This window comes from Schistocerca nitens, chromosome 5, assembly GCF_023898315.1.
Source record: "Schistocerca nitens isolate TAMUIC-IGC-003100 chromosome 5, iqSchNite1.1, whole genome shotgun sequence".
NCBI classification, from domain to species: Eukaryota; Metazoa; Arthropoda; class Insecta; order Orthoptera; family Acrididae; genus Schistocerca; species Schistocerca nitens.
Genome location: NC_064618.1, coordinates 286327753 through 286343866, shown reverse-complemented (window position 1 = coordinate 286343866; position 16114 = coordinate 286327753). Strand labels below are relative to the sequence as shown.

Here is a 16114-nt window from a genome sequence, read left to right as displayed (position 1 = left end):
TTTTGTCAACTTCCACTTCCACCATGATGCTCTTAATCGAAGTAGTACGGTATATGTGATTGATGGGGACCTTCCTTTTCTTTTTTTCTTTCTTTCTTTATTTTTCATTTTTTCCCCCACAAATTCATGTGGTCAAATGGGCATATCTTCATAGAAAATTTGTGAGTCATCTACCCATTATGTACAAAGTAAGTACAATCAAACTGCAACAACTGGTGTTCAATGCACAAGAAACATTGCCTGGGCCACCGGCAGCCAAACAGAGACAAATTAAGAAACTGCAATCGTTATATCAGTACAGGTATTTCTTCCTACATTGCTAGCTCACTGTACAATTTATCTGTCTTTTGTATCCTTCTATCACTAAACGCCTTTTTTTTCTTTTCTACATGGAGAACCTACTCAAAGTGATGACCCAATCCCGGAATCAACATAACACTCATTTAATGACACATGTACATTACTACTTACAGATTTCATATTTATCTTACTTTTCAGTGTTTGGTACCTAATCTCCTGTAATTTTAATTTGTTGATGTTTTCATCAAACATGCTTCCCCTCAATTCATTCAAAGGTCTTTTAATGCTTTTAGTCTCAACAACATACAAAAACTAAGTTTAAAATTTTTCACTAAATTGGTCTTACCACCATAGTAAGCACTTTGGAACCACTGGAATTAACAGTTTTCAAGCATCCATCATTTCATGAGTTATATTTCAAAGCAATTTCACACTTTTTGTGGACACAATCTCACACCTTGAAGCTTCAATCAACTCATGATGCCTAAAACAAATTTTAATTCTAAATAACAAGCAAAAATCAACCAAAAATTTAATAAATTTATACAAGGGTACATACTGTTCCAGGATTTTCATTTTGAAACCATTCATAACAGCAGTAGTTACAACTCAAGTCTACATTTCAATTACTTGAGATATGCTTACTCTGAATGCCAGTGATCTCCTTAATATGATCACTATATATAAACAAAGATGATGTGACTTACCAAACGAAAGCGCTGGCACGTCGACAGACACACAAACACACACAAACATACACACTAAATTCAAGCTTTCGCAACAAACTGTTGCCTCATCAGGAAAGAGGGAAGGAGAGGGAAAGACGAAAGGATGTGGGTTTTAAGGGAGAGGGTAAGGAGTCATTCCAATCCCGGGAGCGGAAAGACTTACCTTAGGGGGAAAAAAGGACGGCTATACACTCGCGCGCACACACACACATATCCATCCACACATATACAGACACAAGCGCCCCCGGGATTGGAATGACTCCTTACCCTCTCCCTTAAAACCCACATCCTTTCGTCTTTCCCTCTCCTTCCCTCTTTCCTGATGAGGCAACAGTTTGTTGCGAAAGCTTGAATTTAGTGTGTATGTTTGTGTTTGTTTGTGTGTCTGTCGACGTGCCAGCGCTTTCGTTTGGTAAGTCACATCATCTTTGTTTTTAGATATATTTTTCCCACGTGGAATGTTTCCCTCTTTGTTTTTAGATATATTTTCCCACGTGAAATGTTTCCCTCTATTATATATATTAATAGAGGGAAACATTCCACGTGTTTTTAGATATATATATATACAGGGTGTTTCAAAAATGACCGGTATATTTGAAACGGCAATACAAACTAAACGAGCAGCGATAGAAATACACCGTTTGTTGCAATATGCTTGGGACAACAGTACATTTTCAGGCGGACAAACTTTTGAAATTACAGTAGTTACAATTTTCAACAGATGGCGCTGCAAGTGATGTGAAAGATATAGAAGACAACGCAGTCTGTGGGTGCGCCATTCTGTACGTCGTCTTTCTGCTGTAAGCGTGTGCTGTTCACAACGTGCAAGTGTGCTGTGGACAACATGGTTTGTTCCTTAGAACAGAGGATTTTTCTGGTGTTATCCATACAAAATTCAAACGCGGCAACCCCTCAGCGCCGCTACCATTGCTGCACGAGAGACATTCGCTAACGATATAGTGCACAGGATTGATGACGGCGATATGCATGTGGGCAGCATTTGGTTTACTGACGAAGCTTATTTTTACCTGGACGGCTTCGTCAATAAACAGAACTGGCGCATATGGGGAACCGAAAAGCCCCATGTTGCAGTCCCATCGTCCCTGCATCCTCAAAAAGTACTGGTCTGGGCCGCCATTTCTTCCAAAGGAATCATTGGCCCATTTTTCAGATCCGAAGCAATTACTGCATCACGCTATCTGGACATTCTTCGTGAATTTGTGGCAGTACAAACTGCCTTAGACGACACTGCAAACACCTCGTGGTTTATGCAAGATGGTGCCCGGCCACATTGCAAGGCCGACGTCTTTAATTTCCTGAATGAATATTTCGATGATCGTGTGATTGCTGTGGGCTATCCGAAACATACAGGAGGCGGCGTGAATTGGCCTTCCTATTCACCAGACATGAACCCCTGTGACTTCTTTCTGTGGGGACACTTGAAAGACCAGGTGTACCGCCAGAATCCAGAAACAATTGAACAGCTGAAGCAGTACATCTCATCTGCATGTGAAGCCATTCCGCCAGACACGTTGTCAAAGGTTTCGGGTAATTTCATTCAGAGACTACGCCATATTATTGCTACGCATGGTGGATATGTGGAAAATATCGTACTATAGAGTTTCCCAGACCGCAGCGCCATCTGTTGTTGAAAATTGTAACTACTGTAATTTCGAAAGTTTGTCTGCCTGAAAATGTACTGTTGTCCCAAGCATATTGCAACAAACGGTGTATTTCTATCGCTGCTCGTTTAGTTTGTATTGCCATTTCAAATATACCGGTCATTTTTGAAACACCCTGTATATATATATATATATATATATATATATATATATATATATATATATATATATATATATATATATATATATATATATATATATATAAAAACACGTGGGATGTTTCCCTCTATTAATGTATATAATAGAGGGAAACATTCCACGTGGGAAAAATATATCTAAAAACAAAGATGATGTGACTTACCGAACGAAAGCGCTGGCAGGTCGACAGACACACAAACAAACACAAACACACACACAAAATTCAAGCCTTCGCAACAAAGTGTTGCCTCATCAGGAAAGTGGATGGATATGTGTATGTGTGTGTGTGCGAGTGTATACCCGTCCTTTTTTCCCCCCAAGGTAAGTCTTTCTGCTCCCGGGACTGGAATGACTCCTTACCCTCTCCCTTAAAACCCACATCCTTTCGTCTTTCCCTCTCCTTCCCTCTTTCCTGATGAGGCAACAGTTTGTTGCGAAAGCTTGAATTTTGTGTGTGTGTTTGTGTTTGTGATTTTTGTGTCTCTATCGACCTGCCAAAGCTTGAATTTTGTGTGTGTGTTTGTGTTTGTTTGTGTGTCTATCGACCTGCCAGTGCTTTCGTTCGGTAAGTCACATGATCTTTGTATATATATATATATATATATATATATATATATATATATATATATATATATATATATATATATATAAATAAGCACTGGCACAGGAAAGAGGGAAGGAGAGGGAAAGATGAAAGGATGTGGGTTTTAAGCGAGAGGGTAAGGAGTCATTCCAATCCCGGGAGCGGAAAGACTTACCTTGGGGGGAAAAAGCACAGGTATACACTCGCGCGCATACACACACACACACACACACACACACACACATATCCATCCGCACATACACAGACACAAGCAGACATTTGTAAAGGCAAAGAGTTCGGGCAGAGATGTCAGTCGAGGTGGAAGTACGAGGCAAAGATGTTGAAAGACAGGTGAGGTATGAGCAGCAGCAACTTGAAATTAGCAGAGGTTGAGGCCTGGCAGATAACGAGAGGAGAGGATATACTGAAGGGCAAGTTCCCATCTCCAGAGTTCTGACAGGTTGGTGTTAGTGGGAAGTATCCAGATAACCCGGACGGTGTAACACTGTGCCAAGATGTGCAGGCCGTGCACCAAGGCATGTTTAGCCACAGGGTGATCCTCATTACCAACAAACACTGTCTGCCTGTGTCCATTCATGCGAATGGACAGTTTGTTGCTGGTCATTCCCACATAGAAAGCTTCACAGTGTAGGCAGGTCAGTTGGTAAATCACGTGGGTGCTTTCACACGTGGCTCTGCCTTTGATCGTGTACACCTTCCGGGTTACAGGACTGGAGTAGGTGGTGGAGGGAGGGTGCATGGGACAGGTTTTACAGCTGGGGCGGTTACAAGGGTAGGAGCGAGAGGGTAGGGAAAGTGGTTTGGGGATTTCATAGGGATGAACTAACAGGTTACGAAGGTTAGGTGGATGGCGGAAAGACACTCTTGGTGGAGTGGGGAGGATTTCATGAAGGATGGATCTCATTTCAGGGCAGGATTTGAGGACGTTGTATCCCTGCTGGAGAGCCACATTCAGAGTCTGATCCAGTCCCAGAAGGTATCCTGTCACAAGTGGGGCACTTTTGTGGTTCTTCTGTGGGAAGTTCTGGGTTTGAGGAGATGAGGAAGTGGCTCTGGTTATTTGCTTCTGTACCAGGTTGGGAGGGTGGTTGCGGGATGCGAAAGCTGTTTTCAGGTTGTTGGTGTAATGGTTCAGGGATTCAGACTGGAGCAGATTCGTTTGCCACAAAGACCTAGGCTGTAGGGAAGGGACCGTTTGATGTGGAATGGGTGGCAGCTGTCATATGGAGGTACTGTTGCTTGTTGGTGGGTTTGATGTGGACGGACGTGTGAAGCTGGCCATTGGCCAGATGGAGGTCAACGTCAAGGAAAGTGGCATGGGATTTGGAGTAGGACCAGGTGAATCTGATGGAACCAAAGGAGTTGAGGTTGGAGAGGAAATTCTGGAGTTCTTCTTCACTGTGAGTCCAGATCATGAAGATGTCATCACTAAATCTGTACCAAACTTTGGGTTTGCAGGCCTGGGTAACCAAGAAGGCTTCCTCTAAGCGACCTATGAATAGGTTGGCGTATGAGGGGGCCATCCTGGTACCCATGGCTGTTCCCTTTAATTGTTGGTATGTTTGGCCTTTGAAAGTGAAGAAGTTGTGGGTCAGGATGAAGCTGGCTAAGGTAATGAGGAAAGAGGTTTTAGGTAGGGTGGCAGGTGATCAGCGTGAAAGGAAGTGCTCCATCGCAGCGAGGCCCTGGACGTGCGGAATATTTGTGTATAAGGAACTGGCATCAATGGTTATAAGGATGGTTTCCGGGGAACACAGATTGGGTAAGGATTCCAGGCGTTCGAGAAAGTGGTTGGTGTCTTTGATGAAGGATGGGAGACTGCATGTAATGGGTTGAAGGTGTTGATCTACGTAGGCAGAGATACGCTCTGTGGGGGCTTGGTAACCAGCTACAATGGGGCGGCTGGAATGGTTGGGATTATGAATTTTGGAAAGAAGGTAGAAGGTAGGGGAGCGTGGTGTCGGTGGGGTCAGGAGGTTGATGGAGTCAGGTGAAAGGTTTTGTAGGGCCAGCTTCACACGTCCGTCCACATCAAACCCACCAACAAGCAACAGTACCTCCATTATGACAGCTGCCACCTTTTCCACATCAAACGGTCCCTTACCTACAGCCTAGGTCTTCGTGGCAAACGAATCTGCTCCAGTCCCGAATCCCTGAACCATTACACCAACAACCTGAAAATAGCTTTCGCATCCCGCAACTACCCTCCCGACCTGGTACAGAAGCAAATAACCAGAGCCACTTCCTCATCCCCTCAAACCCAGAACCTCCCACAGAAGAACCACAGGATACTTTCCGGGACTGGATCAGACTCTGAATCTCCAGCAGGGATACGACTTCCTCAAATCCTGCCCTGAAATGAGATCCATCCTTCATGAAATCCTCCCCATTCCACGAAGAGTGTCTTTCCGCCGTCCACCTAACCTTCGTAACCTGTTAGTTCATCCCTATGAAATCCCAAAACCACCTTCCCTGCCCTCTGGCTCCTACCCTTGTAACCGCCCCCACTGTAAAACCTGTCCCATGCACCCTTCCACCACCACCTACTCCAGTCCTGTAACCCGGAAGGTGTACACGATCAAAGGCAGAGCCACGTGTGAAAGCACCCACGTGATTTACCAACTGACCTGCCTACACTGTGAAGCTTTCTATGTGGGAATGACCAGCAACAAACTGTCCATTCGCATGAATTGACACAGGCAGACAGTGTTTGTTGGTAATGAGAATCACCCTGTGGCTAAACATGCCTTGGTGCACGGCCAGCACATCTTGGCACAGTGTTACACCATCCGGGTTATCTGGATACTTCCCACTAACACCAACCTGTCAGAATTCCAGAGATGGGAACTTGCCCTTCAGTATATCCTCTCCTCTCGTTATCCGCCAGGCCTCAACCTCTGCTAATTTCAAGTTGCCGCCGCTCATACTCACCTGTCTTTCAACATCTTTGCCTCTGTACTTCCGCCCCGACTGGCATCTCTGCCCAAACTCTTTGCCTTTACAAATGTCTGCTCATGTCTGTGTATGTGCGGATGGATATGTGTGTGTGTGTGCGAGTGTATACGTGTCCTTTTTTCCCCCAAGGTAAGTCTTTCCGCTCCCGGGATTGGAATGACTCCTAACCCTCTCCCTTAAAACCCACATCCTTTCGTCTTTCCCTCTCCTTCCCTCTTTCCTGACGAAGCAACCATTGGTTGCGAAAGCTAGAATTTTGTGTGTATGTTTGTATATGTTTGTGTTTGTTTGTGTGTCTGTCGACCTGCCAGCACTTTCATTTGGTAAGTCACATCATCTTTGTTTTTTTTAAAACCCAAATCCTTTCGTCTTTCCCTCTCCTTCTCTCTTCCTGACAAGGCAACCGTTGGTTGTGAAAGCTAGAATTTTGTGTGTGTGATTGTGTTTGTTTGTGTGTCTATCGACGTGCCAGCGCTTTCGTTCGGTAAGTCACATCACACACACACACACACACACACACACACACAGATATATATATATATATATATATATATATATATATATATATATATATATCCCTCATGTCAATCTCTTACAATCATTTAGCATGGTCTCCATGCTGACTGATATTTTGAATGCTGTAAGTGACTTGCTTCACATTCACAGAAGTACCTTAGAGTACCACTAGATGTCTCCATGTGTTGCAACAGCATCAGTGGTTTCATGGAAAAGGCACTGGTACTTAAAAAATTAATAACCAGTGGTACTCAAAGGGTTAAGCATAGTACACTGAATGAATAGCACTGATGAGAGATAGGCAAGTGAGAAGGTTTTTGTTTGGCTGCAGGATGCATAAGGTATGTTTCATAATTTTCACTTTTCTCCCTGCTCCCTTATGAGGAAATTAAATGTTACAGGCGCCTCTTGCAGGAAATGTAATGTATTTCATGTGTTGTGCGTTTTTTGTAGATAACATGTATATTTTTGAAGTTGTAAGGGGTGAGAATAGGCATTTTTGACATTTCTGCAGAAGGGCCAAAATATCACTACCTTCACCATGCTCAAGAGCTGATACTGCAAGTCAGAACAAATCTGACTCATGTATTTTGTGGGAAACTCTAGTCTAATTTTGTATAAATTAATCATCCATGAAAAACACATAGATTTTGATATATAAGAGAAAAACTGAAAAAAGTCCAAAAAATCAAGATTTTTGTGTTCTTCGTTGTGAAGTCAACTTTGTACAAGGCAGCAAACATGAAATTAGGATTCAGCACCTCAGAAAACATGTAGAACTATTGAGAAATAAGCTTTCTTATGAGAACACTAACTGACTGGAGTAATTTGCAAGTGAAACAGGAAAGGAAATGCCTAATGGAAATGGAAATAAATGGCTAATAGTAATATAAAATACCCCCGCATTGCATCATATGGTGGCTTGAGGATTGTGTATGTAGATGCAGATGTAGATGTAGATGTAGATTTATATGTAGTGATTATGAGGTCACATTTCTGTCATTCAGTATACACTTGTGTTCTTGTTCTCTGAGATTATTACAATCATTAGTATATATGACCACAGAGATCAATTGAAACTTCCACTTTCAGTCTGATAAACTATGTCTTAAATGCAGTGGACAACCACAGAAATATCTCAGGTTTATTCTTGGACCTAACAAAAGCTTATGATGTGATTGATCATTCTATACTCCTGAGGAAATTTGAATGGTATGGTGTAAGAGGTGTGCCAAATCATTGGATTAAATTTTTTTTTTTTTTTTTTACTCGCATTCGGGAGGACGGCGGTTCAATCCCGTCTCCGGCCATCCTGATTTAGGTTTTCCGTGATTTCCCTAAATCGCTTCAGGCCGGGATGGTTCCTTTGAAAGGGCACGGCCGATTTCCTTCCCCATCCTTCCCTCACCCGAGCTTGCGCTCCGTCTCTAATGACCTCGTTGTCGACGGGACGTTAAACACTAATCTCCTCCTCCTCTTTTTTGGAATATCGCTATCAGGCAACTGAAATTAAGTACATGGAAGGGAATGAACTCCAGGTACACCTTTCGGAACAATGTGGACTAAGTCATGGTGTTCCAAAGGGCTCCATTTTAGGTCCCTTTCTTTCTTTTTTTTTGGTCTACATTAATGATTTCCCATCACACGTTAGGGATTCTGAAACTGTACTGTTTGCAGATGACACCAGTCTATTGATTGAAGGGAATAATGAAGAAAATCTTACTGCATCTGCAAAAGATATTACAAAAGGAGTGTGTGAATGGCTTACCAGGAACAGGCTAATAGTTAATCCCCAAAAAACGGTACTCATGAATTTCCACACTGATCAAAATAAAAATCCGGCACAACCTGTAATATGTACAGATAACCAAAACATTAGTGCTGTCAATGAAAGTAAATTTCTTGGGATTCATAACCAGGAAAATCTTAAATAGAGCACTCATATCACAGCCCTAAATTCAAAATTAGCAAAAATGAGCTGAGTAGTAAGATTTCTCCGCTACACTACTAGTGCAGAAACAGTTAGGGCTGTATACTTTGCTCGTGTACATTCAATACTGAAGTACGGTATCATTTTCTGGGGAAATGTACATCAGGCCATAACAGTTTTCAGGAAAAAAAGGTAATTATAAGAATAACAAAACAAGTGAGCAGCAGAAAATCATGCAAACCTTTCTTTAAAGATCTAAAGATCCTACCCCTTCCCTGTATTTATATACTGGAAGTAGTCATGCATGTTAAGAAAAGCATACTGAGAAAAGGATACCTTTTTCCTCAAAACAAAAGTGTTGATGATTACAGTACCAGGTCAGACAGTGACATACATGTTAATCATTGTAACACCACATTTGCCAAAAAGGTGTATATCATGCAGGAACAAAACTTTACAACAGATTACCAAGACATATAAAATCTCTTCCTGAACTACAAAGCTTTAAAAAGTCTGTTACATCCTACCTTCTGAAAAACTGTTACTATTTGATCTCACAGTATGTTATGCAAGAAAAAATGTAATTGGTATCTTTAATTGTAGAAATAAGTTACAAATATACAGTATTTCAAAAATTTGTAGTTATTAACTGTATAGATCCAATTTGTCATAAAAATTTATAAAATGTATGTTTGACATTTGAGAAACCAATAGCTAAAAAGTTTTTCTGTCCAATATCCTGTGTACAATATATGTACTGAAAAAGAGATTTATATGGACAAATAAATAAATAACATGCATTATTTGTTCAATGTCTTAAGAATTCTAATCAGTTTAATCGAACTACTTCTTTTGCTTATAATGGTAGTTTGAACTAATATATATCAATTCTAAAATACAGGCCTTGAAGAGTGGAGATCTGACTTGAAACACTGTTTGGTTGAAAGTGGTGGGCACAATAAAGAAGTAACCCTTATGTTCAGTGATTATCAGATAAAATATGAAGACTTTCTAGAAGACTTAAACTGTCTTGTCAGCACAGGAGAAGTTCCCAATATGTTTACAAGAATTGAAAAACAAGAGATTTTAGATGTAAGTACAGTTGAAAGTAAATTCAAATGTATTCTAAGAATGTAACATCATTGTAACAGTTTTAGCATTTTGCATTTGGCTGTTAATGGGATTTACTGCGTATGTAGAAAGCATACAGTGAAATGGTACAACTATTTCGTTCCCAAGGTGGCTTTACCATTGCCATTACCATTCACCCAAATGTACTCATTTCAGTTTTAGTACATTTTCTACTCTTTTCACCAGTACTTCCAATTTAACCTCATAGATCCTCCCGATATTGAAGTGCATATTGTATTTTTTTCCACATCTTAAATCTGTTTATTCTTCCTCAAAAATCATAAACTGACCTTATGACTATTTGAGCAAGCATACATACTCACAAGATGTTTACAAATTAGTTTATATTTTTCTTAAAAGTTCTGTATTGTGTGAATATTTAGTAACAAGTGAAATCTGATGGCAGTTTTTTTAACTGTAATGAGTGAATAAATGACTATTATCATGGGAAGATATAGCACCTGCTCAATCCTCATGCTGTAATATGTTCAAGCAAGTTGGTATAATGACTGCAACATCTCAGTACATATGCACCTTGAACTGATTTTTCATAAATAACCCTGCTGTATATGAAACAAGTTAACACTGCTATCTCCACTCTGAGCTGAGGCATTTGATAGTCATACAAAAGAGGATAAAATATGCTTGTAAAGTAACAGAATGAGACAGCGCATAACAAGGGGTGTGGCACAACGATTTTGTAGTAACTGATACTAACTTCCGATGTATGCAGAACTTAATGAGCACCTCTCATAACAATATTGGTTGACAGAATTATTGAAAGTGAGGCACCTTGATCTAAATAATAATGAAACATATTAAAACTATGACAGAATGTAGTTTTTATTTGAGAATACCTGTAACAAATGTCAAAACTTGTTTTTACAAAATTTGTTACAGAAATCTGATTATAATTATGGTACAGATTTACGTAACAGTCTCTAACATTTTGATGAAATGAGGAATGGTGTGAAGCTGGATTGCATTCACAATTCAAACCTCTCTCTCATCAGTTGATTTACGTGACAGATCTAGCCGATCCTCTTCTCTGGATAATCAGCTACATCACTCTGCCAAAAACTTCTTCTCTGAAGGCGATCGCTGGATATAGGAATTTAAAAGACTCTGCTTTTGAAATAATTGGGTACTTGTAGAAAACTTTCAGTTCAATGATGGTATATTTTCACTTCAACAGGAAACCATTTTACCATTTCTTGCATAAACATGTAAACTCTGAGTCATCAAATATTAGACTATATTAATACACATTTATATCATGGTTTAATAACCACCTCTAGTGAGTCCCATACATGAAGTAAGTAAAAGTCTCTATTCAAAACATGCTTCATTTGTCTCTTTAATAATTATCACAGTACCATAAACCACAGAATGTTACACAAACACTCCTTGTCCTTTTAATACAGCTTCCAAGGCATGATTGGCAAACACCTGTCAGTGCCTCTCGTCTGATGCAAGTGGTTCCAGAATTTATGTGTAAATTCTCAAATCATCATGTATCACCCTCCTTAGATGGAACTTGCAATATTTCATATGTAATCATTATGTACATTAATATCGTACCTAGTAACAATCCACATTTTAAAAGCAATCATTTACTACATATGTTTATATAAACAATGTTTTTTTCAAAAATCCTTCTACTTCATAGAGCTGGCTTCCGATTTTTGTCTTTCCGCTGATTCTTTACTCTACTTTTTTTTTTAGAATGTAAGCCTCTACTTACGATATCATTCTGCATTACTCTTACTTATGAATGGTGAGGACTCTCTCTTTCAGCTCCAATCGTAAATTCCACGTGTCATGGACACTTAAATATTTCATCCATTATTCTAATTTTTTTTGCTTTTTTCCCTCAGTACTGACTAGTATCATTATTTATTGCTGTCTGAAAACTGGAGGGACTCTGGAAAAACGAACATGTTCTTTCCGACATTCATAAAACCTAATAATGCTAGCGGTATATAGAATCCAAACTTACCAATATAATTCCTACCAAATGTGTTACTTATGTCATAATACTGCCCTTTTCCCTTTAGGAACAGCACCTATACCTTACATATGGGTTGACCCTATGAGTGCACTTCCTTCTTCCATTTCGACAGGTATGCCCCTTTTAATTCCTATTCTCCTATGGTGCAGGTCAATCCCCTTCCTGGTGCCCCTGTCCGCACAGTATAGGTCATCCTTTCTTAGGGTTGCCTATCTGCCTTTTATATCCAGTAAATGCTGGGTGCGCCACCCCCTTATTTTTCCTGAATAGGCTTCATGGGTCATTGCCCTAGTATACATCTTTATGTACATTATAATTAAATATTCTCTGGAAAAATTAAAAATCTACTTCACATATCACACTTGCTTTTATATACTTCATTTCATACACTAGAGTCCTCCTTTACTCATCAACTTCTACACTTCCAGCATACACCATGCCTCCATACATTAATCAATATATTTTACTTACACTATAAGATTCCCACTATCCTACCAATCATCAGAATACTTGTTAGGCTAACCTTTTTGTATGCTTTCCTCTCTGGCTTGTGTTCTCTTTCCTTACTATTGCGTTCTTCTTATGCATACTTGATGTGGAATTGTTCTAGTCTTATATATTTATGCAATTGTCATAGTTTTTCTACACTTATGCAAATATGTGATATAGAATCTTCATTTTCCATATACCTATGTTTTCCTAAAGTGTCCCTATATAACCAGGTGTACGATGTAGAATAGTCATAGTAAATGACATTGCGTGCATCCTTTCCTGATGTACACATTCCTTTCCCCCTACAATGCTTGATGGGTCTCCTCTTTTTCATGTGTAACTTCACTGTTTGTGTAGTGTGTTTGTGTAGCCTGATTCTTCAGCCTACTTATATGAAATAAGTTGTAGGTTATTGGAAACTGAGGAAATTAGGAAGGTCTTCTGCAATAGAAGTAGTTGAATATGAAAAGAGGGAAAGATAGATAGGAACTCAAATGAGAAATAAGAAAGGAAAAAGTAGAAGTGGGTGCCAAGATCGAAGAAGTGGAAGAAGATAGTCCCAAATACAGGAAACCCTTCCCACCCCCCTTCCCCAGGATCACTACCTCACCGGTACTTGAGTGAGAAGCCGGAGGAGGTACGGTGTTAATTGTCTCCTACAGAATGGACATTCTCATCTTCACCCTTGAGGTCCCTGAAGAAAAATCTTAGTAATCTCTATGGAATGGCAAATGGTGAAGAACCAGTCACACTTGTTTGTGAGGGTTGTTTGAAAGGTGTGATGTGTGTTTAGTGTTAGTAATGCTAGAACCTACACTACCCACCCCTTTGAAAATTGATACAAACCCTACTGTACATTATATCCCATAAAAGGTGAAAAATATTCTGTATTAAGTATCAAATTATGATCATATTATGATCATTATTTAATTATTTGCACAGTATTATATCTGGTGTTAACTTAATATCCTTTTCTGTTTATCAAAATGAATATGCTTCAAAATGTATAAATTTTAACTTTTACTTGAACATATTACCTTCAGTATGAAACTAGTAATCTCATGAATTCTGAAATTATTTTAAAAGTTGTGTGCTAGCTATGGTTCTCCCTATCTACCCAGAACGCGTGGCAAAATAAGGGTTTACCACACAGCTTTCATGAAATTCATTGTTAGAGTCCTTATAACAACAGCTCATATCGATAGAACATACTCCATTAATGACATTGATTCTGTTAGACCTCTACACATCGGTTTGCAAGGCAAACTGGAGAAGAGATTACCTTCAAAGAATAGCTTAGGCAAAAATAAGACCTAACTATACGTGAATGGCGGGAGAGACCGGCTGGCTAGGCAAAAATAAGACCTAACTATACATGGAGGGCGGGGGAGACTGGCTGGCTAGACAAAAATAAGACCTAACTATACGTGGAGAGTGGGAGAGAGTGGCTGGCAAGGCAGATTTAGTCTATCTTACCTCAGGGGTAATATGCACACCCATTCCCATCTCATGTCACCGCCTACCTAGTCAAAATAAGTTGAGCTGACACAGGACAGGCAGGGGCACCCCAGGAATAACCAAGGATGATGCTATTAAATTTCCTAGCGGGCACAACTCTCTACTCTCTAACACTGAAGACGACTTAATGCAAATACTTAGCAGGCACAATCCTTTAACAACTGAGGATGACTCATTCACATACCAGGAGCAGGGTGACCTAATCACAGTTCCTTGCTGGTATGTTTCTCTATTAAACTGTAATAGGGGATAATATGATAGTGTAAAAAGTAGGGGGAATTTGGTGCAGGAAAATTTTATGACAGAAGAAATACCGAATTCAACTATGGATCCAACAGTCGTCACTCCACCCGTTAACACAGTACGATAACGTTCCTGGGAGATATACAACTTTATGTCCTTAACATTGTATTTTCCTTTTTCTGATCCTGTTCTACATCTACATCTACATCTACATCCATACTCCGCAAGCCACCTGACGGTGTGTGGTGGAGGGTACCTTGAGTCCCTCTATCGGTTCTCCCTTCTATTCCAGTCTCGTATTGTTCGTGGAAAGGAGGATTGTCAGTATGCCTCTGTGTGGGCTCTAATCTCTCTGATTTTATCCTCATGGTCTCTTCGTGAGATATACATAGGAGGGAGCAATATAATGCTTGACTCCTCGGTGAAGGTATGTTCTCGAAACTTCAACAAAAGCCCGTACTGAGCTACTGAGCATCTCTCCTGCAGAGTCTTCCACTGGAGTTTTACTATCATCTCCGTAATGCTTTCGTGATTGCTAAATGATCCTGTAATAAAGCGCAATCTTCTCCATCTCTTCTATCAATCCTATCTTGTATGGAGCCCACACTGGTGAGCAGTATTCAAGCAGTGGGCGAACAAGTGTACTGTAACCTACTTCCTTTGTTTTCGGATTGCATTTCCTTAGGATTCTTCCAATGAATCTCAGTCTGGCATCTGCTTTACCGACGATCAACTTTATATGATCATTCCATTTTAAATCAGTCCTAATGCATACTCCCAGATAATTTATGGAATTAACTGCTTAATTTTATAGGCTTGATGTTATAGGATCTACTAAAAATAAGGCTTTGGGATGTATTACTGCTTGTACTCAGTAAGGTCTTTCATACTTTTGGAAAAATTTATGTATCTCCTTCTTCAGGGCAGAGTTCTGAAGATGATGTTTTATGAGGACTAGGTCATCGACCTTGTACTGAGGTTCGATAGCCTTCTTCTTATGTTTACTCACTCATTGTTGTGCCTTGTCAACTAGATTTTTAGAGACTATTTCCTGTTTAAGTTGGTAATCGTCAGTAGGCTGTTCAGGCCAAATGAAACATTTAATTAGAGGTTCTCCTACAAAGTTTTGCCTATTACTTCTTAAAGTGTTAATCCCATCGATAAATATGGTAGGTCATTCAAAATAAGTTCAAAGTCTTTGATCTTCGTGGCCCATGATGTATGTTGTTCATGGCAGAAGGTGAGGCATAATTTCTCAATCTCCTTCATTACTCATCCACATGGAATCAAAGATGGGTTATAGTTGGATATTAATACCTGACGGATATCTTCCCATGCAAGAATTTTTTTTAAATTCGTTACTGACAAATTGCGGCCCATTGACTGTAAGAAATTGTCTTGGTTTGCCTACCTCAAGAATCACAGTTTGTGTGTTTGCTTTCTTAACAGGACACAATTTAATCTACTTTGACCAACACACTTATGAGGACAAAAATGTATAATACTCCTCCCTTTCCTTTTCGAATTGGCCCAAAGAAATCTGATGCTGTAAGATCATGTAATGCCTTAGGAATGATTGGATACATTTTGTATTTAACGTGAGTGTAACTCTCTATTACCCTCTGACAAATTTCACAAGTCCTAATTAAATATGCTACCTTATGTCCTAGCTTCTTAAAGTAATACAACTTATTAATATGAGCTATACATTTCTTTATGTTGATGTGTCCATATCCAGTATGAACATACCACACAATCTCATCCTCACTTCAGGATGCATAAACGCCAACATTGTGATGTTATACTGTCTATCCAAAACAAATTATTCCCTATAACCTTCCATTTCCCTGCTTGATTAGGAGGTAA

General features: G+C 39.7%; 1 protein-coding gene across 1 annotated transcript in view; it reads left to right on the top strand.

Annotated features, from left to right (window-relative positions):
• Positions 1-16114, top strand: part of LOC126260400 (dynein axonemal heavy chain 7-like) — a 166951-nt gene that overhangs the window by 143369 nt on the left and 7468 nt on the right. The window contains exon 7 of the mRNA XM_049957727.1: positions 9755-9945. Within this exon, the coding sequence (XP_049813684.1) occupies positions 9755-9945 (191 nt within the window). The remainder of the gene's footprint in view (positions 1-9754; positions 9946-16114) is intronic.